This window comes from Myotis yumanensis, unplaced genomic scaffold (assembly GCF_028538775.1).
Source record: "Myotis yumanensis isolate MYYU_CA2020_CCGP unplaced genomic scaffold, mMyoYum1.0.hap1 SCAF_16, whole genome shotgun sequence".
NCBI classification, from domain to species: domain Eukaryota; kingdom Metazoa; phylum Chordata; class Mammalia; order Chiroptera; family Vespertilionidae; genus Myotis; species Myotis yumanensis.
In genome coordinates, this window is record NW_027223767.1 from 19,956,330 (window position 1) to 19,980,200 (window position 23,871).

Below are 23,871 nucleotides of genomic sequence, written 5' to 3' on the forward strand. Positions count from 1 at the left end.
CTGGGAAAACAGCTGCGCTATTTGGGGGTGGGAGGGCAGGGTGGGGGCTCGTTTGCAGGTTTTGTAGAGCATCTGGCAAAACGGCCGAGATGCTTAAGACCGACCTCCGTTATTCCCTTTAGTTAAACCCCACAGTACACGCTGGTCTCGGTAGCAGACACCAACGCCACGGAGCCAGAATGAACAGTTCTTTTAAAACGAGCAGGTGCATCTTTGCAGAACGGTGGTAGCAGCTTCTGCGAGGGTGGGAACGAGCCACTTCTCCTCAATACAAGCCCTGGGTTCTGACTAGAATGCAAGCAACACGTTGCCATTGAAAACGCAGTGACGGGTCAGCCCAGGACGCTGTCTGCACAGGAAGAGCCTTGGGCCCTGGCCGGGTCGCTGAGCATCCTCCACAGGCCAAGGTTGCGGTTCCCTTGCATTGGATTTGGGTCGGGGGCCCATAAAAGAAGCATCCAATGAATGCACAACTAAGTGGGACAGCAAGTCTACGTTTCTCTCTCTAAAATCAATCAATCAATAAAAAAATACTCTGCTTAAAAGAGCCTTTGGATACATTGTGCTTAATGTGCGGCCCCCGCGCCGCCCCGCCGCCCCTCCGGGCTCTGCAAAGGCTGCATGGAGTCCCTCCCCCAGCGCCGGAGCGTTCGGGCTGCGGGCCAGCCAGGGACTCCGATGGGAGCGGCCGCTTCCCACAGGGCGCCCCGGGGGCCGGGCGGCGGGATCGCAGCGGCCGAGGATGCGGGCGCCGCCCGGGGACCCTGGGCAGCGGAGGGCGGCTGGGGGAGGGGGGAGATGGGGGGAGGGGGGGAGGGGGAGGGGGAGGGGGGAGGGCGGGCCTTGGGAGCCGCCGGGCGGGGACACGGCCGCCCAGAGCGTGTCAGCCGCCGCCCCCGCAGCCCTCCCCGGAGCCGCCAGCCTCCCGCTGACTCAGCAACGCGAGGGAGGGAGGTTTGTCCCTCCGCGGACCCCGTTTCTCCCGGGCCCCAGCCCTCCGCCGCCGCCGAGCCCATTTCCTCTTTCCGGCGCTCGGGGTGCGAGGGCAGGTGGGGACTCCGAGGCCGCGATCGCCGTGCAGCCCGGGCGCTCGCCTGAGGACCCCCGATCTACGGTTCCCTACCGGGCAGCGCGGGCGCCATGAGCAGCGCGGGTGAGTGTCCCCCCCTCCCCCCCGCGCCCCGCCGGCCGGGGTCCTGCCCCGCTGCTCCGCCGCGTCCCGGGGGCCGGGCGGCGGGCCGGGCTGGGGCGGGGATCGGAGGAGCCAGGGTGCGGGAGTCCCCGATGAGCCCCCTGCCGCCCCAGTGTGGGGTGATAATCCCGTTGGTCTCCCCGCAGGACTGAACTCGGAGAAGGTGGCCGCTCTGATCCAGAAGCTGAACTCCGACCCGCAGTTCGTCCTGGCCCAGAATGTGGGGACCACCCACGACCTGCTGGACATCTGCCTGAAGAGGGCCACGGTCCAGGCCACGCAGCACGTGTTCCAGCACGCCGTGGCCCAGGAGGGCAAGCCGGTCACCAACCAGAAGGCCTCAGGTGGGCTCCGAAAGCTCCCCTGACCTTCCAGACAGGGTCCCTCCCGTTGGAGTAAAGGTCTTAGGGGAGCAGAGGTTCGTGTTGAAAGAGCTGGTAGTAAGTTCTTGGAGAACAGGTGCAGGGGAAGGCAGGTTCAGGGCCAGGACTTGGGGGCTTGTTCTGGTGCTCGTGGCTTGTTAGTCTATTTTATCTGGGCACCGACATGGTAAGCCCATGGTCATCCGTGTGCATGTAATTCGTGATGCTCTGTGAAGGTAAACGCTTGCACACCCATGTCCTGGAGATGGTGCTCTTGGTACAAAACAGACCATGCAGAAACGTTCATTTCCCAGGGGACACCCCCAGATTGCCTCGAAGGCCATACACACGTGTATAAAATGGAAAAGGCACAATGTTCGTCGCATCAACGTGTCATCGAATGTTAGTTTTAAATATGCTTCGTGGTCGAAACTTGAGCAAATGTTGGCTCAGATAAGATCCATAGAGCAGTTTGTAATACAGAGAAATACCCAGTTCTCGTGTCTTCCTGATCAAGACTTCTTGTTTTCCTACCTACTGTCTGGCACTACTGTCAGGAGAACAGCTACAGCGAAAGGAATCTAAATGAGGAGGACATTCTCGCAGCAGAATTTTACTCAAAGGACATTAGTCCGCAATGACCTCAATTTGTGCTAGTTTTGGATGCTTCTAGAGATCAGTGGATTGAATCACATTTTTAAAAGGCAAAAAATTTGAACACAGTATATTCCTGGATATTGTAAATACGCCTTCTAAAGTAAGGATCGCTTAAGTCAGTACAGGAAGCAGCAACATTGGAGAGTTTGTGACTATCCACTTACAGGGCGAATGAAGAATGTGATTGTGTAGTTGAGGCATGGCGTGAAGTGTTCAGGACCAGCATCATGAATGGATTCAAAACATTGCTGTGAGCCCCAGCCGGTTTGGCTCAGTGGATAGAGCGTCGACCTGCAGACTCAAGGGTCCCAGGTTCGATTCTGGTCAAGGGCATGTACCTTGGTTGTGGGCACATCCCCAGTAGGGAGTGTGCAGGAGGCAGCTGATCGAGTGTGCAGGAGGCAGCTGATGGATGTTTCTCTCTCATCGATGTTTCTAACTCTCTATCTCTCTCCCTTCCTCTCTGTAAAAAATCAATAAAATATATTAAAAAGAAAAAAACATTGCTGTGATCCAGACATACTGGATGGAAGAAAAATGATGTGTTCTGATCGAAAGAGTGGATCTAGTTGTGGCAAAGGCTCTGATGCTAAGATGCATGTGGAGAATATTTTAATTCTCAACGGGAGAAGAGGAATTGATTTATGTTAGAGTTACCTTATATTAAAGCATATACTGTATATTCCAGATTAAAGGGCCGGGTCTTTTTAAAGCTTTTCCCATGTATGGCCAAATTGCCTTCAGATATTTAGTATCTGTTTAGATTGCTATCCAGAGTGTATCATAATGCTATTTCCCCAAATCCTTGCCAATACTGGGCATTATAAATTTAAAAAATAATGTTTCCCCACTTATTAGGTGTTTGATAATGAACTTAAAAGCTTTTTTGTCACCACTTGTGTCTTTTTGGACATTAAATTACCTGTGATCTCTGTCATGTTTCTCATTAGAAATCAGTATTTCTTTTTTTTTTTATTTATTGCTTAAAGTATTACAAAGGGTATTACATATGTGTCCTTTTTTCCCCCCACCCTTGACAATCCCATGGCCTCCCCTACCCCCCAGTGTCTTATGTCCATTGGTTATGCTTATATGCATGCAGAAATCAGTATTTCTAATGTGATTTTCTTAAGTGGTTTGTTATGAATTCTTTATGTGATATGTAAAGAGATTTTTTTACATGTTAAGATTATTATGCCTTTGCATATATATAATGCAGATAGTAATTATTACTTTTCTTGTTTTGTTTGAATATTTCTGCTCTTCCTGATTTAGTCTTAAATTGTTCAAGATCTTGTCATGAGTTCATTGTTGGGAAATACGATGTAACCTATGTGAACACTCATCATCATTTCTTGGTTTGCTTTCTTGTTTCAGGGCGATGCTGGATCTTTTCTTGTCTGAACGTTATGAGAATTCCACTCATGAAGAAATTAAATATTGAAGAATTTGAGTTTAGTCAAGCTTACCTCTTTTTCTGGGACAAGGTATAGAACTGATCTTGAAAGATTCTTTTTGTTTTACTCTCAACCTTAGTAGAGACTGTTTCTTCATTTCCTGCTTTTCAAGTTGTAGTCCTACTTCCATTTATAGATGTGACACCATTTATTCTGATTTCCAAAGTATCCGAAGTTGACTTTTTCAAAGGCAGAACTGCTTTTGGTTGGTAGGTGGCTATGTTTTGCATTCCTTCTCTGGGTGGTACTTGACTGAAAACAGTAAATAATTTTATTCAGTATTTTAAATCTTTAAAATGTATATTATGTAAGTGTCCAATAGATGTTTATTGATTGAAGGCTCTAAATATCAGATTTTATTTAAAAATAAAGCAATGCCTTGTTTTGCCGAGAATGTGTACACTCAGATATAAGAAGAAACTTTAAATATTTTTGTGAGCCCAGATACTGATATTTAGTTACCTACTTTGGTTTAAAAATATCTACTGTGTACACCTGAAACTAATACAATGTTATATCAATTATACTTCAATAAAAAATAAAAAAATAAAACACAAAAACCCCACCGGAAACAAATGTCAATTATTCAGGAGTGGGCAAGAATAGGTTTATAGTACTGATCTTGTGAGTACACGAAACACAGTTAATAAACTGTGGTAATAATTATAACCTGCATGTCTTTTTTCCATACGGACAACTGTAGACCTACTTTTGCCAACCCCTGTACTCCATTAAAATCTACTGTGTTGGGTCTACAGTAGTTCTAAGACTCCTATTCTGTAGACAATGCAAATAAAAGTACTAGCTATCTTTTCCTTTAATTTTATTTAATTTCTCTACTCTAGGTTGAACGCTGTTACTTCTTCTTAAATTCGTTTGTGGACACAGCCCAGAAAGACGAACCTGAGGATGGCAGACTGGTGCAGTATTTGCTTTCGAATCCTGCAAATGATGGTGGACAATGGGATATGCTTGTCAATATTGTTGGTAAGAGCCTTTCTCTAATGCAGCGGTTCTCAACCTGTGGGTCGCGACCAGCGGAAAACACATACAGCATATCAGATATTTACATTATGATTCATAACAGTAGCAAAATTACAGTTATGAAGTAGCAACGAAAATAATTTTATAGTTGGGGGTCACCACAACATGAGGAACTGTATTAAAGGGTCGCGGCATTAGGAAGGTTGAGAACCACTGCAATGGAAGTGAAACACAGCATGATTAAGCAAGGCTCTGCAGTTAGGCACAGGCCATTTCTTTGGTGGTTATGTACAGAATAGCATTGGTTTCCCCGAAGGGTGTATAGTTAGCTCGAAGAACTTTTATCTCACATGCTCACCTATAAAGTAGCTTTTTTTAAATCCTCACCCGAGGATATGTTTTTATTGATTTTTAGAGAGAAAGGGAGAGTGAGAGAAACATCGATTGGTTGCCTCTCATACTCACCTCAACCAACCAGGGATCGAACCACAAACCTGGGTATGTGCCCTGACCGGGAATTGAACCTGCAACCTTTTGGTGTATGAGATGATGCTCCAACCAACTGAACCACCTGGCCAGGGGTGGTAAGGAGATAGGTACTGTGAAGAATGGCTTGGAGAAGAAAAAGTTGTATTAACTAGCACTTTCTGTGAAAAAGCTTATCTCTTGTCCATTGGTGTAATCAAGAAACACAATGAAACTGCAGCTGTTTGAAAATGTCCTTATTCTAAAAAGGGTTGTCTTGAGAAAACCTCATCATGCTGAGCACTTTACAAAGTACGATAGGTAAGAAGAATAGAATTAATTCTAAGATAGATGGATAAATAGGGATTTTAAATAACCTATTTAATTTTATGAAGCATATAATTATTAAGTTTTCTGAATTAGACCAACAAAATATGGCCTAATTGTTGAAGCAATGGCTATTTTTTTGCCAGGCTCTCTAATGTTGGCGTGCTAGAGTATACGTTTATCTTATTGAACACTAAAATTTATTTTATTTTATTTTTTAGAAAAATATGGTGTAATTCCTAAGAAGTGCTTCCCTGAATCTCATACAACAGAGGCAACCAGAAGGATGAATGATATTCTGAACCACAAGGTACAACGTATAGAGCAGGGTGGAGTTGGATTACTTACCTTAGGCTTCCAACTGATTTTCCAAGGGGATCTCTGGGCGTTTCGGTATACAGTTGATATACAAGTTGTCTAACCAGTATCTTTTAAAAGCAATGTAGGCACATATTAACTTTAAAAATAATCGAGATTAGGGTGTGTGTTTTTTTTCTTTTTAAAAATCTTCCGCTTTTATTTCTATTGATCCTAATAGTTCCATCTGGGTACTTAGGAAAGAAAGTCCCGTGTTTCGTTAACATGGGCCAGAAGCACACTGGGTGCTGTGCCTCTCACTTGGCTCCCGTGGAGGTGGGCTGGACAGCTTTTTGTACCCGTAAAACAATAAAGAACTGTTTGTGACACTTCCTTAAAGAATATGCTGAGTTCAGAGGGTTCCCCCAGCCATATCAGCGTAGTTTATTCATACACTAACTATTTGATGTAGTCACTGAACTGCTTTTTATTGCTTCATTTATCTTAAAAAGTCATTACGTCTTCTCCACATAACCCATTTCCCAGGGAGGATTCTAAATCCTACAGGGATGCCAGTCAGACATCTTTTTTGAGAACCGGGAGTAGCCAGAATCTGCTGTCCTGATCTATGAGGCTAAATTGGATTTGTCATCCTTGGGAGAAAGCTTACCTTTTAAAATAAACTGTAGATGTGTTTCCCCAATATTAGAAGTAGATTATTTTCCACCCAGGAAACACGGGATTCTTAATCCACAGGCTGAAAGATCATGAATAGTATAGCATTGGGTTCCAGATAACAGCAAAATCCACTTTAGCATCGTGGTTCGATTTCAGACTTACTTTAACTTTGGCATCTCTAAAAATTGAAAACAACAAAAATGAAAACTATAGTGGGGGTTGGCATAGCCATGGACATAATGATTTGGCAGAGAAGTAGACAACCAGTAAAGTTCTAAATAAAAATCTGTAAGAGTGATTTAATGGCATAATCATTAAGTCTCCTGCTTTTTCTAAGGAAAGTAGACTGGTTGGGGGAACACACATTTGCTTTTATGAACTTTGCCCTGGGTCTTGGCTGAGATATTCTTCAAAACAGAACTAGCATTGGTCTGTTAGGTTCATTTACAGTTGAATTTGGTAAATATTCTGGTGCTGAGTAACTTTCTGTCATAGATGAGAGAATTCTGTATACGACTACGGAACCTCGTACACAGTGGAGCGACCAAAGGAGAAATCTCAGCCACACAGGACGCCATGATGGAGGAGGTAATAACCATTATTTGGATTTTTTGTGACCCTTCTAAGGAGCACTCAGAATATTCCTCTCTATTAAACTGATTAGGAAGTATAGTCATTGCAATAAATGTTGAATTGAATTGAAATTTACTTATTTTACAGCTGGAAAAACTGAGGTAAAGACTTTGCATTTTAGTATGGGACTTGTACGTACTTCCATCTTCTAATTACCAGTTTAGTAGTCTATATAATTTATTCTTTTATTCATTTACTAAATATTGAATCCCTTCTCTGAGTTTGACACAGGGAATACAAAGATGAGAAAGACAATCTCTACTCTCAAGGAGCTCAGTCTCTTGAGAAAAAGAAACACATGGATAATTATAAATCTTATGCAAGAGACCATTCTAGACAGAAGGAATATCATGAACAAAGGTGGAATTCTCAGAGAATAGTGTAGCTGAAACATAAATTTTGTGAGTGTGATTGGTAGCAAATTAAGCTAGAAAGGCAGAGCTGTGAGGGAATCTTAGGAGTACCAAGACTTTTGACTTTATTCTAAGGAATAAAGATGAGAATAATATATGCATAATAACATATTGGTGGTTATATCAGAAAACATTTGGAAAACCTAAAAAGCATTAAACAAACATAAGGTGGTAATCAAGGCAGTCAAGAATATTACTTAAGCGCTGGCCAGTGTGGCTCAGTTGATTATATGTCCTGTGTGCCGAAAGGTTGCAGGTTTGCTTCCTGGTCTGGGGCACATGGTAGGTAACCATTGATGAACATCAATGTTTCTCTCTCTCTCTCTCTCTCTCTCTCTCCCCCTTCTTCTCTCTCTAACAAATCAATAAGCATATCCTTGGGTGAGGATTAAAAAAAAAGGAGAATATTACTTAATACCACCCATAATCCAGATCAGGGGTCCTCAAACTACGGCCCGCGGGCCACATGCAAATACAAATATTGTATTTGTTCCCGTTTTGTTTTTTTACTTCAAAATAAGATATGTGCAGTGTGCATAGGAATTGGTTCATAGTTTTTTTTTAAATTATAGTCCGGGCCTCCAACGGTCTGAGGGACAGTGAACTGGCCCCCTGTTTAAAAAGTTTGAGGACCCCTGATCCAGATGAATATGCATAAACCTCTGAAATTGCTTTAAGAAAAACATCATTTCCCTTTTCCATCTAGTGGACCCATTACTGGGAATCACTCAACGAACAGTTTTCTCTTACTGCAGTGGACAACACTGATGTTTTCCTTTGAATTTTAGAGAGGACGTATAGTGTATTTGAGAACGGGGTCTGGAGTCAGACGCCTGGGTTCTGATCTTCTCATTACTTAACAGCCTTGTAACCTGGGTCAGGTTCCTTAAGCTCCCAAATCTCAAGTTTCTTCAAATGCATAGCCCATCCTTAACTGTTTCTTACTTATTTGTTGAATGAATGAATGCAGAGATTTCATTTTGCCAAGTACATTTAAATGATCTCAGACTTAACTCTTTCTTTGCTTCTTAAATGTTCTTATTTAAGAGAGGCATCTGGGTGTAGTCGAAAAAAATAATTAGATGGACATGAGTTTCAGTTCTGGCTCTATCACTTCATAGCTCTGTGATCTTGGGTAAGATACTTAATCTGTCTAAGATTCAGTTTGGGACTTAAAAATGTATTCTTCATTGAATTTTTGTGGGAATCAAATAAGAAATTATGTGTAAGAATGCAAGCGTAATGCCTGGCACATAGCAGTTGTTCAATAAATGTCAGTTCTCTGTCCTTCTTGCTTGGATTGATTTCCCTTGTTAAAGCCATATCTCTGCATAACTTGCTTTCATTCATGATTATAGTAAGATGGTGGGGTATGGTAAGGATGACGTTTCTATAAACAGTTATAGAAAAGGACCCAGACAATACTTGTTGCAGATCATAAACATCCTGTTGGCTTTTGATGTTTGCTTTAATGATCTTTTAAAGAACATATCTAAGGTCCACTCCTGACCATGGGATTGGCTGATAAGAATTAGGGCAGATATGTTTCACATAGCTTTCTTCCTCTACTCCTACCTTGGAAAAATAGTAAGACCTTATCATACCAAATCCCGAGTATAGATGCTTTTAGGATTATTTACTTAATGATTCTGCCTGAACTGTTGACTACAGAATTCTGTAGGGTAGATTTTTAGATTTTACAATCTTCAAATGACTCCTTTTTATTGAACTTGACTCTTCGGTAATGAGGGGTGTAGCTATGCTTTTAAAGCCACTGATTAGTACCTATGATATGCCTAGCCTTGTAGGCGTATCAAAATGATGATTAACAGTCATGAAGCCCAGAAAGCTTTGAATGAAAGGGGTTTACGCTTAAGGCATTCTTTCTGAGGGAAGACAAGTATAGGTTGCTTGGTGAGGTGACAGACAAGTCCGATCTGTTTTGGAAGCATGTTGTTACCTCTATTGCAGTGTTTTCTCAGTGCATCTACTCTTTCTTAGCCTCCAGATCCCCTTCAGATTATTAATGTATTCTCTACAAAAACTCTGTTAAAAAACAAAACATAAAACAAAGACTAGAAAGGATATTTGTCAGTGCCATGAAAAGAGACAAGCCATTATTATTTGCTTAGGAGATTCTATAGCAGTGGCTCTCAGCTCTTAACAACATTATATAGCCGTAGACTTGCTCTAGACCTACATATTTTCCTGAGAAAATCCTAGTTATCTATATTTTTATTTTTTATTTTAAAGATGTCTCTGATTGAAAAAATTTTTTAATATAAAAAGGCAAGTATCCCTAGCCGGTTTGGCTCAATGGACAGAGTGTCGGCTTGCAGACCAAAGGGTCCCAGGTTCAATTCCGGTCAAGGGCATGTACCACGGTTGCACGCTCCTCCTGGGCCCAGGCCCTGGTTGGGGTCAAGGCTCCTGCAGGACGCAACCAATCGATGTGTTTCTTTCACATCACTGTTTCTCTTTGTCTTTCCCTCTCTATTCCACTCTAAAAAATCAGTGGAAAATATCCTCAGGTGAAAAGTCTGTTTCCCACACTGTTCTCCATCCTTCAAGTTCCCGCACACCCCAAATTAGTTTTGTTGATTTGTTATTGTATTAGCAGTTATTTATCCTTCCAGAGAAGGTCTCTTCAAAGGTTACCATGAAGAGGAGCATTGCCTTTCAAGTGCCTGATCCCCAGGCACAGTCCAGTTGGAATTGGGTTTCAAGCATAGGGACAGTCCTTGAGTTCAGGAAAAAGAATGAACTAGCAACGTAATAGTGATGACAGTGCAGAGAGCTGAAGCCTTAGGAATGGTTGAATCCCCTGAGGGAGAATAGAAGGATAGAACAAGCCTGAACAAAGAATTCTGAAAAATACGTATTTTCATAAAACATCTCTTTCTATAAAAGCCAAGTGCCAGAACTGTGTTCTGATACAGTGTCAGGTGCTGCAGACAGGTCCGCAGGTCTGAAGACTGGAAAAGGCTGCTGGATTTCCTGAATAGACTGTTTGTAGAATAGTGTCAGTGGAATGGAGAAGGGTAGGAGTTAGCTGGAGAGGAGGGCGTCATGTCAGGAAACGGAAGATAGTTTTGAGAAGGTTGACAGTGGAGAGAAGGAAAAAATTGATACTGATTAATTTCACAAGTGTTTATTGAGAATCTACTAAGTGTTAAGCATGTTATTATTTGCAGATGACCTGTTATATATAATATAGAAAGCCCTAGCAACTCAATTGGAAAACTGAAAACTAATAAATGAATTCAGTAAAGTTGCAGGATACAAAATCAGTGTACAAAAATCGGTTGCATTTCTATACACCATTAATAAACTATGAGAAAGAGAAATTAAGTAAATAATACCATTTACAATTGTATCAAAAAGAATAAAATACCTAGGAATAAATTTAACCAAGGAAATGGAAGACCTGTTTATTGAAAACTACAAGATGTTAATGAAAGATACTGAAGAAGACACAAATAAATGGAAAGGTATTTCATGCTCATGGATTGGAAGAATTATTATTGTTTAAATGTCTATATTGTCCAAAATAATATGCATAGTCAATGAAATTCCTATAAAAATTCCAATTGCATTTTTCACAGAAATAGAACAAACTCCTAAAATTTATATGGAACCATAAAAGACCCCGAATAGCCAAAAACCATCCTGAAAAAGAAGAAAGCTGGAGGCATTACCCTCCCTGATTTCAAATTGTATTGCAAAACTGTGGTAATTAAAATAAGGCGGTTTGGCATAAAAGCAGATACATAGATCAATAAAATAGAATAGAGAGCCCAGAAATAAATCTACATATGTACGGTTAATTTACAACAAAGGAACCAAGAATATACAATGGGGAAAGGGCAGTGTTTCATAAACAGTGTTGACAACATTGGACAGCCACATGCAAAAGAATGTAACTATTTCATACCCTATACAAAAATTAACTCAAAATGGATTAAAGCTGGAAACTAAGGCCTGAAACCATAAAACTCCCAGAAGAATACATAGGCATGAAGCTCCTTGAGATAGGTCTTGGCGATCAATTTTTAATCTGACACCAAAAGCAAAAGCAGAATATAGTGGAACTACCTACAATTAAAAAGCTCTGCACAGCAAAGGAAACCATCAACAGACTGAAAAGCTAGCTTACTGAATGGGAGAAAATATTTGCAAATCATATATTCAGTAAGGGGCTAATATCCAAAATATGTAAAGAACTCATACAATTTAATAGCAAAAAAAAATAAAACCAATCTGATTTAAAAATGGGCTGAAGATCTGAGTAAACATTTTTCCAAAGAAGACATACATAGGGCCAACAGGTACACGAAAAGATGTTAAATATCATTAATCATCAGGGAAATACAAATCAAAACCACAATGAGGTATCACTTCATATCTGTTATAATAGCCAGAAAGACTAGAAATACTAGTAACAAGTGTTGACAAGGAAGTGGAGAAACAGGAGCCCTTACGCGCTGCTGGTGGGAATGTAAATTGATACAGCCACGATGGAGGATACTGGAGGGTCTGCAGATTTTAAAAATAGAAATACTATATGATCCAGCAGTTCCACTTCTGGGTATTTGCCTAAAGAAAACAAACATACTTCAAAAAGATAACTACATTCCCGTGTTCATTGCAGCATGCGTTTACAATAGCCAAGATAGGGGAACAACCCACATGTCCATCAATGGATGAATGGATGAAGATGTGTGTATTATACTGTATATGTGTGTATATGTATACACACAGTGGAATATTATTTGGCCACAAGAAAAGAAAGAAGTCTTGCCATTTGTGACAACATGGGTGCATCTTGAAGGCATTATGCTAAATGAAATAAAACAGAGAAAGACAAATACCAAAATGATCTCTCTTATATGTGGAATCTATATATATTTTTAAAACCCAAGCTCATAGATACAGAGAACAGGTTGCTAGAGGTGTGGGTTTGGTGGGTGGGAGAAATGGGTGAATTATTTTGGTTGATTTTGTTGGTTTTTTTTAGTTTAAATAAATTTGAATATAAAGCAACACAAATGAGCAATGGATACAGCCAAGTCACAATAAAAAAATTAAAGGGCAAAACAAGAAGCTTATGTATAGAGAAGTATAATAAAGTTTGGGGAATGGGTTAGGAGAATAAAGAGGAATGTTAAAAGGCCTTTCTGAGGATAAATCTAAGCTGAGACATAAGTAATGAGAAGAATTCAGCTACCAAAGATCGGACACAGCATACCAGACAGAGCGGAGAGTAAGTGCAAAAGGCAATACTGGGAGAAAGTTTATCTTTTTGAGCAATGGAAAGGAGGCACTGTGACTTGAGCCTGGAAAGAATGTGGGAGTGGCTGAAATAGATCTTGTAGAGGAAGTAAGAACCGATATGGGCTTATAGGCCATGATAAGGAGTTGGGGTAACCATTGAGGGGTGGGTCACACGGAGGAGTGTTGTGGCTTAATTTTTGTTTTTAAAAAATTCCCTTTGGTGCTTTGAGAATGGAGAGGAAATGGGAAGATCAGGTAGGAGGCGCTTACAGGTGTGTACGTGAGAGATTATAGTGGTTTGGACCAGGTTGATGTAGGGACAAGGGAAAGGAAAGAACTGGTGATATTATGGTATCTTGAAGTAGGGGCCTTGCAGCTATGAGAGAAGGCCTTGGGCGGTTGGGGCTGTGTGAGGGAACCAGTGTGTGGAAAGGGATATATAAATGAGAGAACTAGTTGAAGAAGCAAGGCCTTGGAGGAAGGAAAAAATAGATGTGGTCTAAACTAGTGCTTTCAAACTTTAATGTGTGTATGAATACCCCGGAGATCTTGTTAAAATGCAGACTCAGTAGGTCTGGAGACCAAATTTCGATTTCTTTGATTCAAAAACCACTCAACAAAAAAACAAAAAACACTCTAGAAGTGGTTTCAAGATCATCATTTGACTATTATAATCTATGTGGAGCTCCCCACATGCACTCATTTCCTTTAACATTACATACTTTTTAAATGTACCTTTTTATGTGTTTTCTTAGCCTGAAAAAATATATAATGCCTCCAAGAAAGTATCTCCCTGCCTGCTTTTGCAGGCCAGGCTGTTGTGGGTTTTTTATTTATTTTAAAAACAGATCCCCACCAGAAAGCGGTAGAGAGCGATCTTCCCTTCTTTCCTCTTTCTCTATGGTCACTAAGGTTCCTAGTCCTTCCTTCTTGGAACTAGCTCATTTACCAGCAGCACTGAACTCTTTCAAAGTTCAACTATTTTCTGTAACCACTTTATATGTACTTGTGGCCATTCTACTCTGATCAATAGGTCATTTTACCTTTGAGCCTAGTTTGTCCATCAATAAAACTAAAAAGTTGGAGTCCTTAATAACTTACTAAGGACAGTGTAACTATGCATTTTTCTAGTAGGTGTAGCTAATGCTTCTCTAGTGCTTTAGACCTTACTGTAATTCAATATTGTGTCTGCCTGTATCAGCGGTTCTCAACCTGTGGGTCGCGACCCCTGAAAATACATCCTGCATATCAGATATTTACATTATGATTCATAACAGTAACAGAATTACACTTATGAAGTAGCAACGAAAATAATTTTATGGTTGGGGGTCACCACAACATGAGGAACTGTATTAAAGGGTCGCGGCATTAGGAAGGTTGAGAACCACTGCTAGCTGGCTTTAAACTCTCGCGCTTCTACGTATTTATGACTGGTTGTCAACTGTTCTATCCTGCCTTCCTCCTCTCACTCAATGTCTGTCTGCTAGTTACCATGGGGATGGAAATTAACTCAATCCCACATCATTTGTCTTTAAACTGGGAGCCACAATTTTTTCCCTATGTGTCATGTCTCATGCTTTCTGTGTCCTTTTCCTTTTTCCTGTTTCCATCCTGCCTCTGTTATTCACAGTCTTCAGTTCTGTATAATGACTTGTGTTCAGTGTCCGGTATCTTTTTTGTCCTGAATGCCAAGTGCATCTTTATGAGAAGCAGGTGACACTCCCGAGTTGCCCACCAGAGAGCACACTTGGATATGCAAAGCTCACTGCTGGTTTTGTACCTTTGGGAACAGGGAATGTTATTTCAGAACAACTGTGTCTCTTATCAAGAAAATGCAGTATCAGGGACCCTGGAGATTATTTAAAATTAGAGCTTGTTTAATTAACTCTTGTTAATTGGCCTGGAGCCAGATATTCCTTCCAGCGTGTGACAAACTGACTTGAATGGGAATGGCTTTAGATATAAAACAATGCAGCATGTCTAAAATCACAGTTTTACTAAAATCCAAGAGAAAGGGATGCCATCCTTATTCTCATTCATTCCTTATATGTACCTTTGATAAAAATTCACATTTATAAAACATATGCAATAAAGTATAAGAATTTATCCTGCAAAAGGATTCAATATAGAATTCTACTGTATTTTGGGGGGAGAAGGAGGAAATGATTAAACACTTTTTACTTTAGATAGGGAATCAAGTGCACAATAAGGTACTATGTAAATAATAGTGTAAAGCATTCATATTTATATTTAGGGTGTATTTCAGAGTACACAGAAATTCACTTTGTTGTCTTAATCTTCATTGGGCCTGACTGACCTGGAAAAACCACCCTTGGATGACTAAGAATTGATCAAAATCCCACAGATGTTCATACACATGTGACAACAATTACTAGTTGAAAATACATATCGTTTAAGTCTGTAAAACTTTCCTCATCTCATTGTCGTTGTCTTGACCATAGTTATCAGTGGCAGTGTCCTCAGGATAAAGTTGCCATTTGCCATAAAGCATCATTGGCCTTCATGCTGTGCAAATACAAAATGACTCTCTGGTCCATGTGAATCCCAGCGCTCATTAATCCATGGCTAGAGTAACTCGATTGCAGTTGCTAATGTGATGCCCTGCTTCTTCTTTTTTGTGGTGGAAACCAACCTGAGAATGATACAGCATTAAAAGGGAGATGCTCTAAGGTGGTTCAGGCTCATAAACCACACAGTAAATCCTAGCAAAGGAAGATGCTGTCTTGGAAAACAGAGCATAACAAATGAAAGGCAAGCATAACTTCTTCTATAGCTTAATCTGTCTCTGTTAAAAGACAGTAGAAGCAGGTTCTGTCTTCCATAATAACACCTGGATTAAGAGTCTCTTTATCCTTAATTATAGGTCTAATGTCATTGGCAGACCTAGCCCTTGTTTTCTAGCTTTGGTTCGGAGAATAAATTTGAACCCTGGTATCAGTTTCCAATGTCTTCCAAGGTTTTTTGAGGCCTAGAATGCTCTGGGGATGATGAAGAGAAATAACTACACTGCAGTTTCAGCAGTTGATGATGACATGTGGATGCAGACTAAGAATTGGGGAATCTTGGGTGTACATTCCCTAATGGGTAAGGAAGCCAGGTAGGGACTGGGTATCTAATGAATTTCCCTGGAAGTCAATCTGGAGAAGTCCTGACTGTTCAACTCCTCAAGAATGGCTAAGGAGTACCCAAAACTAAGTTCCTTAAATGGTGTGCTGAGAGTGGGGGTTAGGAAAGCAGGCAGGCATAGATGATTCTCTTTAGAACAGAGGTGGGAGCGACATCTCTGAAGGGAGAGGAGAGTAAAGTGAGGGAAGAGCGTTCTCCAGAGCGGAGGTCAAAGGAGAGGTGTGTTTCTTATAGGCTATAGCTTTGTTTTGTTCTCTCAGCCTTCTCTTTGCCTGCTTTTAGAGTACCTTTATGATTTGGCTCAGGTGATCCTCTGTGATCCTCTTGCCCTGGTTGAGATCATAGGGATAGAAATAGCCCATAGAATTAGGAGGACATTATTTAAAAGATAAAGTAGCTCCACTGCTCCAAGAATGACTACACCATGCGTAGGATTGGCTACCCTAATCTTACCTGTACATGGTACACCTCATTTTGAAGTTTAAAAAAACTAGTTAGGCAATCACTCCATCCAATACAGAATTTGCCAATGTATAAGATTCTAATCTATGAAATGAGAAAAATAACAATATTTTGGGAGCCATTGTTCTTCCTTTAACTAGAGGAAAAAGAAGGATGTGTCCTTAATTACAAATGGAATTGATAGGTGATAATCTACTGTAATCAGCTTGTGGCAGGTGTGAATCCGTGGTCTGTCGGTCAGAAATGGACTGGCGCTGGCATGTATGACCTAGTTCTGGATGTTGGAGTCTAGGGAAACATTGCCTATACATGTGAGTAAGGCCTCGCCATCAGAGTGTTTTTAAAGAGAGCGGGAGCTCAGTTTGAATTCCTAAATTCAAATTTCACACCAGTCACTGGAGAAGAACTTTGGATTTAAGAAAAGTGTTTTTAATGTGGTTCTTCTAGGATTCAGTGGGATATTCTAAGACCCAGATCCTGTCGCTAGTAGATTAAGGCCAATGAGGGAGACATTAGAGAAACATAAATGGCACTGTGGAGTGTTACATTTTTATGCCAGAAGTATTTAGCAAAGGGGGCAGTTAATGTGAGCTGGAATAACTGGTGGAGACTTTCTGGAGGAGGGGCATCTTGCACTGAGCTTTAAAGCATGGGACTAGGATGGGGGTCTGAGGAACACAGAGACAAAGTTACGAAGGTGACAGTGAGCTGAGTGCATTGAGCAGGCAGTAAGGATAGACTCAGATAAGCCTGGCAGGGGTTCAGAGTCCAGGATGGGAAATAAGGATGGGTGAAGCTGTAAGGGCCTTTAAAATCCTACCGTGCTTGTCAGGGCAATGCAAATTAAAACCACATTACATACCCACCAAAAAAGTAAAGTTATAATGCCACGTATTGGCAAGAATGCAGAACAACTGGAACTCTCTTACTTTGCTGGTGAGCATGTAAATTCCTTCAACCCCTTTAAAAGCTATTTAGTTAAAAATGTTGTAAGCAGCATTATTCGTAATAACTCCAAACTGAAAACAATTCACCTGTCTATCACTAAGAGAGTAGAGAAATTGTAACATATTTACACAATGGAATAGCACACAGCAATAAAGAACAAATTACTGATACTCACCGCACCATAAGTGAATCTCATAGCATTCCATCAACAAAGGAGGCCCGATACACAGGAGAGTATGCTGTATGATTCCATTTACATACAGTCAAAGAACAGGCAATACTAATGAGTGGGTATGTGAGTCAGAATGGGCTTACATTGAGGGAGGTTTGGGTTACTGACTGCAGAGGGCAGCTGTTCTATAGATAGATCTGCATGGTGGTTCTATAGATTGATCTGCATGGTGGTTACATGGGTGTCTGTATATGTAAAAAACTGAATTGATCTGTATACTTAAGGTTAGTGTACTTGGCTATTTACTGAATGTAAGTTATGCCTATGTAAAAAAGTTTTAGAAAAGGTAAAAAAAATAAATCAGGTCATGGAGTTTAGATTTGTTGTAGGAGGTACTAAGGAAGCATTCCTGACTGTTGAACAGGAAAGTGACTTGAAGAAAGTGGTGCTTCTAAAATTACTCATCCTGTAGTGATGTGGAGAACGGTACAGTGTTCAGATCTGCTATTATTTCTAGGTCAGACACAGTGCTAGATGCTGTAGGAGACACAAAGCATCCACGACCTGGTCCTTACCCGTAAGAAGTTTATCATCTTTTGGAGAAACCTAGAAAGTGATAGTAAATGTTAAATGCTTAATTCGTGGTGTTATAGAAAGAGCACTAAAGTGAATTCGGAATTCAAATCCTAATTCTGCCATTTATTGGCTTTGTAACATCAGTCAAGCAATTAATTTCCCTGAATTTTGGTTTACTTACATGTAAAAAAAAAATGGGAACCACATCTATCACTTAGAGGAATAAGAGATGTAGTATTCAGATATTGTAGTACGGCATAGATGTTCAGTAAATGTTCCCCTTTAAACCCTGTACCCAAGAAGCACATTTTTTTTTTTACTGTGTGTGACCTCCGTTCATAGCCTGGCTCTGCTATTTACTGGCTATGTGACCTTAAATAGGTTACTTAATTTGAACCTTGATCTCTTTTGAAAAAAAGATAGAAGGAGGGAAAATTATACTTTAAGAGAGTGTTATGAGAATTACGTAAACTTAACAGATATTTAATATCTAGCACAAAATAGGCACACTTAAATCTAAGTTTCTTTGCTCTTGAAGGTAATGGAGTATACAAATGTATGGTTCAAATAATGCAGATAATCAGTGATGAAACTGGATCACAGTGGTGACTGGGGGAGAGAAGGAAGGGGCAGATTATAGTGTTGTTGTTTTTTAAAGATATAGCAAATTTGATAGAGAAGAGGAAGTACTGCCAGGCTGGCGTGGCCCAGTGGTTGAGTGTCAACCTTTGAACCAGGATGTCATGGTTCGATTCCCAGTCAGGGCACATACGAGATTGTGGGCTCAATCCCCAGTGTGGGGCGTGCAGGAGGCAGCCAATCAACGATTCTCTCTCATCGTTGATGTTTCTATCTCTCTCTCCCTCTCCCTTCCTCTCTGAAATTAATAAAAATACTTTTTTAAAAAGAGAAGAAGTACTTTCTCTATTCCAATGAAAATAATATAAAGGTTGATTGTTATGATGCTTCCTTGAAGGTGTTGTGACATCATTAGAAAATATGTATGGTCTCACAACCCAAAAAGTGGTACCTTACTACTTACTAAAAGTTATTCTTTTTCTAATAATACTTTTATCAGACATTGTCATTCAACTGAAAAGTTAATGACTTTTCTCTGAGTGGAGACCCCTGTCACAATCAAAGCAAAACCTAGAAGAATGAAGGGAAGGAAACCCATTTATAAAATATAAGTCATTATTTGTCACTTGAAATGTAATCAGCAGAGCACAACGCAGGTCTTATGTATCAGTGGTAAGCAGCTTCTTGGCTAAGGAAGTTTAATTTGCAGGGCAAATACTAAGCACTAAATATTAATATTTCAGAATTGTATTGTTCAGAGTGTTTATTTAAGAATTCAGAAGTTGACTGACATCAAATCCTGAACATCAACGTTCCAATTTTTGGAACAATATTAGACTTCCGGTGACATTTCTGGCTTGAATTTAGCCACTGATTTCTTACATTTCCTAAGTTTGAGGAAAATGAAGAGGTAAATAACACTTTCTGATAGCCATCACTCATCTGTACTCCTCCTTTCTTGCAGGTATTCCGAGTGGTGTGCATCTGTTTGGGTAATCCACCAGAGACATTCACCTGGGAGTATCGAGACAAAGATAAAAATTATCAGAAGATTGGCCCCATAACACCCTTGGAGTTTTACAGGGAACATGTCAAGCCACTCTTCAATATGGAAGATAAGGTTGGAGACCAGCACTGGCCGCCACTGGCTGTTTACTTTCAAATGCCTGTTGACTACAAGGAGGGTTGTAAGATTCTGGGGTTAGCATGCATGATCATCAAACTAGGAACTAAAACGTTTTTTCCCTGATTCCTCTGAGGTATTTGATGGACTTAATAAAGTTGATCATATCAGAATTCCCATGGCCTCTCTTCAGAGACTTTTCTAACTGTAGGGTAGCAGTCAGTTTAATCCCCACATCTTCCCTGGTTTGGGGCCCAGAATCATTCCCAGGTGCAAAGACAATAAAAATGTTTCTTAGTTTGGTTTCAGAGTACCTCTGAAATGGACCCTCCCCACCCCCTGCTCTGGGGACTCTCATGGAAGGGAGCAATGTCCCATCCTAGTTTTTCCTGCCTTCGTTCAGGTCTCCTCCACTGCCTAGCAAGATGACCAGAGACGCCCTTCCTTTATTGTCCTCCTGACCCTCTCATAAGCAAATGTTTTATTATTGGAATCCCAACTCCGTTGAGGTATTGCTAGGTGTTGAGCCCGTCTTGTCACTTGAAAGCAGGGATCTTACAGTGATGGCATCTCCATCTGGCCTTACTGCATGCAATTCTTCAGAATTACTTTTGGGGTAATTCTTGCCAGTAGGAAAGATGCAGGTCCCAAATGTGTCCCTTGGGCTAATTAGAAAATGCAATGAACTCTTTCAGTGACCTTGCCACCTTTCGTTTCTCTGTTATTTAGCAATATATTTGTAATGCTTATTCTTGTAGGCAGAGGTGATGAGCTTTGATGCAGACATGTGAACTTAGAGGAGATGTATGTGTCTTGCTTGACATTCTTGGTTTCAGGTTCTCATCAACGTGTTCTTGATCTCACTAGATTTGTTTAGTGAATGACCCTCGGCCCCAGCACAAGTACAACAAGCTTTACACGGTGGACTACTTAAGCAATATGGTTGGAGGGAGAAAAACTCTATATAACAACCAGCCCATTGACTTATTGAAAAAGATGGTTGCTGCCTCCATCAAAGATGGAGAGGTTGGTATTGTTCTGTGTCTTCTGCTTTGGGGTTAAAACCTCGTCTTCCACATCTTTGGTGTAGTAGGAAGATAGGATTTATGTTGACTTTCTTCTTCTTTCCTCTATTTCTAGGCTGTGTGGTTTGGCTGTGATGTTGGAAAACACTTCAATGGCAAGCTGGGCCTCAGTGACATGAATGTGTGAGTGCAAGAATTTAAAATAGAAAGCCATTTGTGGGTTGTTGCTTTGGGAGTGCACTCTTGGTACGAAATGACTCGGCTGAGGTTCACCCAAAGAGTAGGGCTGGCCCGAGGGCGGGTCTCTTTCTTTCCATCTTGTAGAGCTTGAAGACTCTTAACAAAACTCCACATACTTCTATGCTCTGACCTGGGAAGTCAAGATCATACTTCGTGTCTGCATTGAAATTGTTGGATATTCCTAAAAAGCCATTCCATATGAGAAAGGCACTTTAAAAAATAATTGACTACTGTGTAAATCTGCTCAGATTTGGGAATGTAATGAAAGGTTTTCCAGACCTCTGGTTTGCTCTTTGATCCTTCTGAACTACTTCCCTGACTTGGGTGAATTATATATTTTTGTCTTTATGACAACTGTGACTAATTCACACACTTTAAAGCATTCCTCCTCGTTGTTGATCACAATGAAGGTTCATTTGTGAATAAAACTATACGAGATTTCTTGGCTATTAAAATATACCACTTTAGGGTTACTTATAAGTAATTGTTCCTTATAGGAAGTTGAGTAAATAACTTCATAGTTAGCAAAAGAAATCTGCTAAAAGAGAGAACTCATGATTTTTTTTTAACTTTGAAAATATTCTCCAATATTTTTGATATTTTTTATTTAAATTTCATAGTCAGCAGTGGTCTAAATAGATTAAGAAACTGGGTTGCTTCTACCAGCTTAAAGGAGACCATTTTTGAAAGAAATTACTTCAAAAGCTTTTTTTTTTTTTAAGTTTTATTGCCAAAATAACAATCCAAGCTCATCTTGTCAACTTTTGAGATGGGAAGTTTGTGTTTCCTGGAGTACTCTTGTGACACTAGAGAATGGAGCGCCATTGAAAGACTGAATTCTGCATATATTCAATTCTCTGAAGAGCTACAGCCCATATTCACATGGAGCTGTTGGGTCCTTTCTGTTTCTTCTACAACCAGAAGCTCTCTTTCCCCCTTGATTGTACTCTCTTTATTCTGTTCTTTTTTTTTTTATCTCCAGCTATGACCATGAGTTAGTGTTTGGTGTCTCCCTGAAGAACATGAATAAAGCTGAGAGGTTGACTTTTGGTGAGTCACTTATGACCCACGCCATGGTCTTCACTGCCGTCTCAGAGAAGGTATGACACTCAGCATCCTACCACAGTGTTTACACGGGTGGACCTGTATTCTCCTGCAGACTGTTTATCCATCAGAGCTTCCTAGTGTAGATGTTCTTTGTGAAAAGTTAGCTTCCAAGCAAGACATTGTACCTCCGTCACTTGAGGTTTGGCTGCAACTCAGAGGTAGTAAAAATAGGAACTTTCCATGGGGAGCAGAATTTGGGTCAGCAGGGAGTAAGGAAGTAACTGCTTTTCTATAACTTTGAAAGTTCTTGGTGTGAAGGGAACCTGGGAGAAGATAACTTCTATTGAATGAGGAATTGAGATGTGCCCTGAAAGTGTTCATATCTTGATAACGTGTGTTCAGACTTACCTTCCTTTCATTTGTCATTCAGATTCTTCTGCAGTAAAATGTCAATAACAGTAATTTGTGGACTCCATGCCCATCCATTACTGGATTTATGCAGAGCTTCGGGAAATTGGATGTAAAGTATTTTGAATTTCCTATGAAATACTCTGAATAGTAACATCACTATTTCTAGGACACACTGTTGGAAACAGCAGCTGAGACTTTATTTTTCACAAAGAAGCCTCCCCATTTCTAGGCTGTAGAAAGGCTATTTGACACCTGTGCTCAGGGATCATAAGGAAGAAAAGACTTCAAACTACTTAAATTCTTTACTACCACAAGCAAAAGTGTTCCTTTTCTAACCTAATTCCTGGAAAGTCACAAAATAACGACATCAGAAGGAACTTTTCATAAAATACCATAAATAATAAAATACTAAAGTAAATAAAATACTACTAAGATACTAAGTTGTTCATATTTATGTTTGGACCTACTAAATTCAGTGTTTATAACTAAAGTTCCTTCAATTAAGGTGAAACTTTTAAATTATTTAGAAAACTGTTAAAAAACAAACCAAAGACCTTGTCATTTCTAGGAGAGGTTTGGCTTTTTATTTTCCATCTGTTATAGAATATTCATATTTTTCAGAATTAATAATCATACATACTTATCTAGAAATAAAAATATACATACCATATCATTTTCTCTGGAACTTTCACTCTTTTATTGGCATGGTTTATTAACCTGCTGTTTTTTCCTCGAGGAAAGGGAGCTACTTTATATGCTAACGCTAATAGTGTAAAGCAGAACTTATATTATCTCACCTGGAATTTTATAATGAGATTGTTCTCTTCCCTCCAGGTTGAGGTTTCTTTTTGTTTGTTTTTTTAACCCTCACATGAGGATATGCTTTTCTTGATTTTGAGAGAGAAAGAGAGAGAGGAACATTGGTGTGAGAGAGAAACGTCGATCAGTTGCCTCCCGTGCGGGTCCTGACTAGAGATCAACCCATAACCTAGGTATGTGCCCTGACCAGTAATCGAACCTCCAAACTTATGGTGTTTGGGACAGCGCTTCAACCGAGCCGCCCGGCCAGGGCTCCAGTTTGAGTCTTTGACCACTAAAACTAGCTTGCACTGCATTTGAATGGTAATGCAAAGATAAATGCTGGTTGCTGCATTTTGGGATATTCTTTCTTATTGCTGATTTCTTAGAATCCCTGTGAGGAAGGTCCAGGTATTATTCTATATTGGTAGATGACAGAGAACATCTTGATCTAGGGCATGCAGGAATTCATCGGCAAAGGAAAGAAGAGGAAGCATTTTCAGACTTATAATAAGTAACCTTAGGTAATATAGATTCTGACCGTGGTATTTAAAAGGAAAGTAAAGATGGACTAAAATGGGGGGGAACAGAAAACCAAAACAGA

The 23,871-nt window shown here is 40.3% G+C and overlaps 1 protein-coding gene across 1 annotated transcript in view; it reads left to right on the plus strand.

Annotated features, from left to right (window-relative positions):
• The first annotated feature begins 1,013 nt into the window (after positions 1–1,013).
• Positions 1,014–23,871, plus strand: part of BLMH (bleomycin hydrolase) — a 42,209-nt gene continuing 19,351 nt past the window's right edge. Inside the window, exons 1-10 of the mRNA XM_070395615.1 lie at positions 1,014–1,153; positions 1,339–1,536; positions 3,589–3,698; positions 4,514–4,655; positions 5,666–5,754; positions 6,915–7,007; positions 19,588–19,743; positions 20,614–20,772; positions 20,887–20,954; positions 21,994–22,111. Coding sequence (XP_070251716.1) covers positions 1,141–1,153; positions 1,339–1,536; positions 3,589–3,698; positions 4,514–4,655; positions 5,666–5,754; positions 6,915–7,007; positions 19,588–19,743; positions 20,614–20,772; positions 20,887–20,954; positions 21,994–22,111 — 1,146 coding nt within the window. The 5' untranslated portion in view covers positions 1,014–1,140. The remainder of the gene's footprint in view (positions 1,154–1,338; positions 1,537–3,588; positions 3,699–4,513; positions 4,656–5,665; positions 5,755–6,914; positions 7,008–19,587; positions 19,744–20,613; positions 20,773–20,886; positions 20,955–21,993; positions 22,112–23,871) is intronic.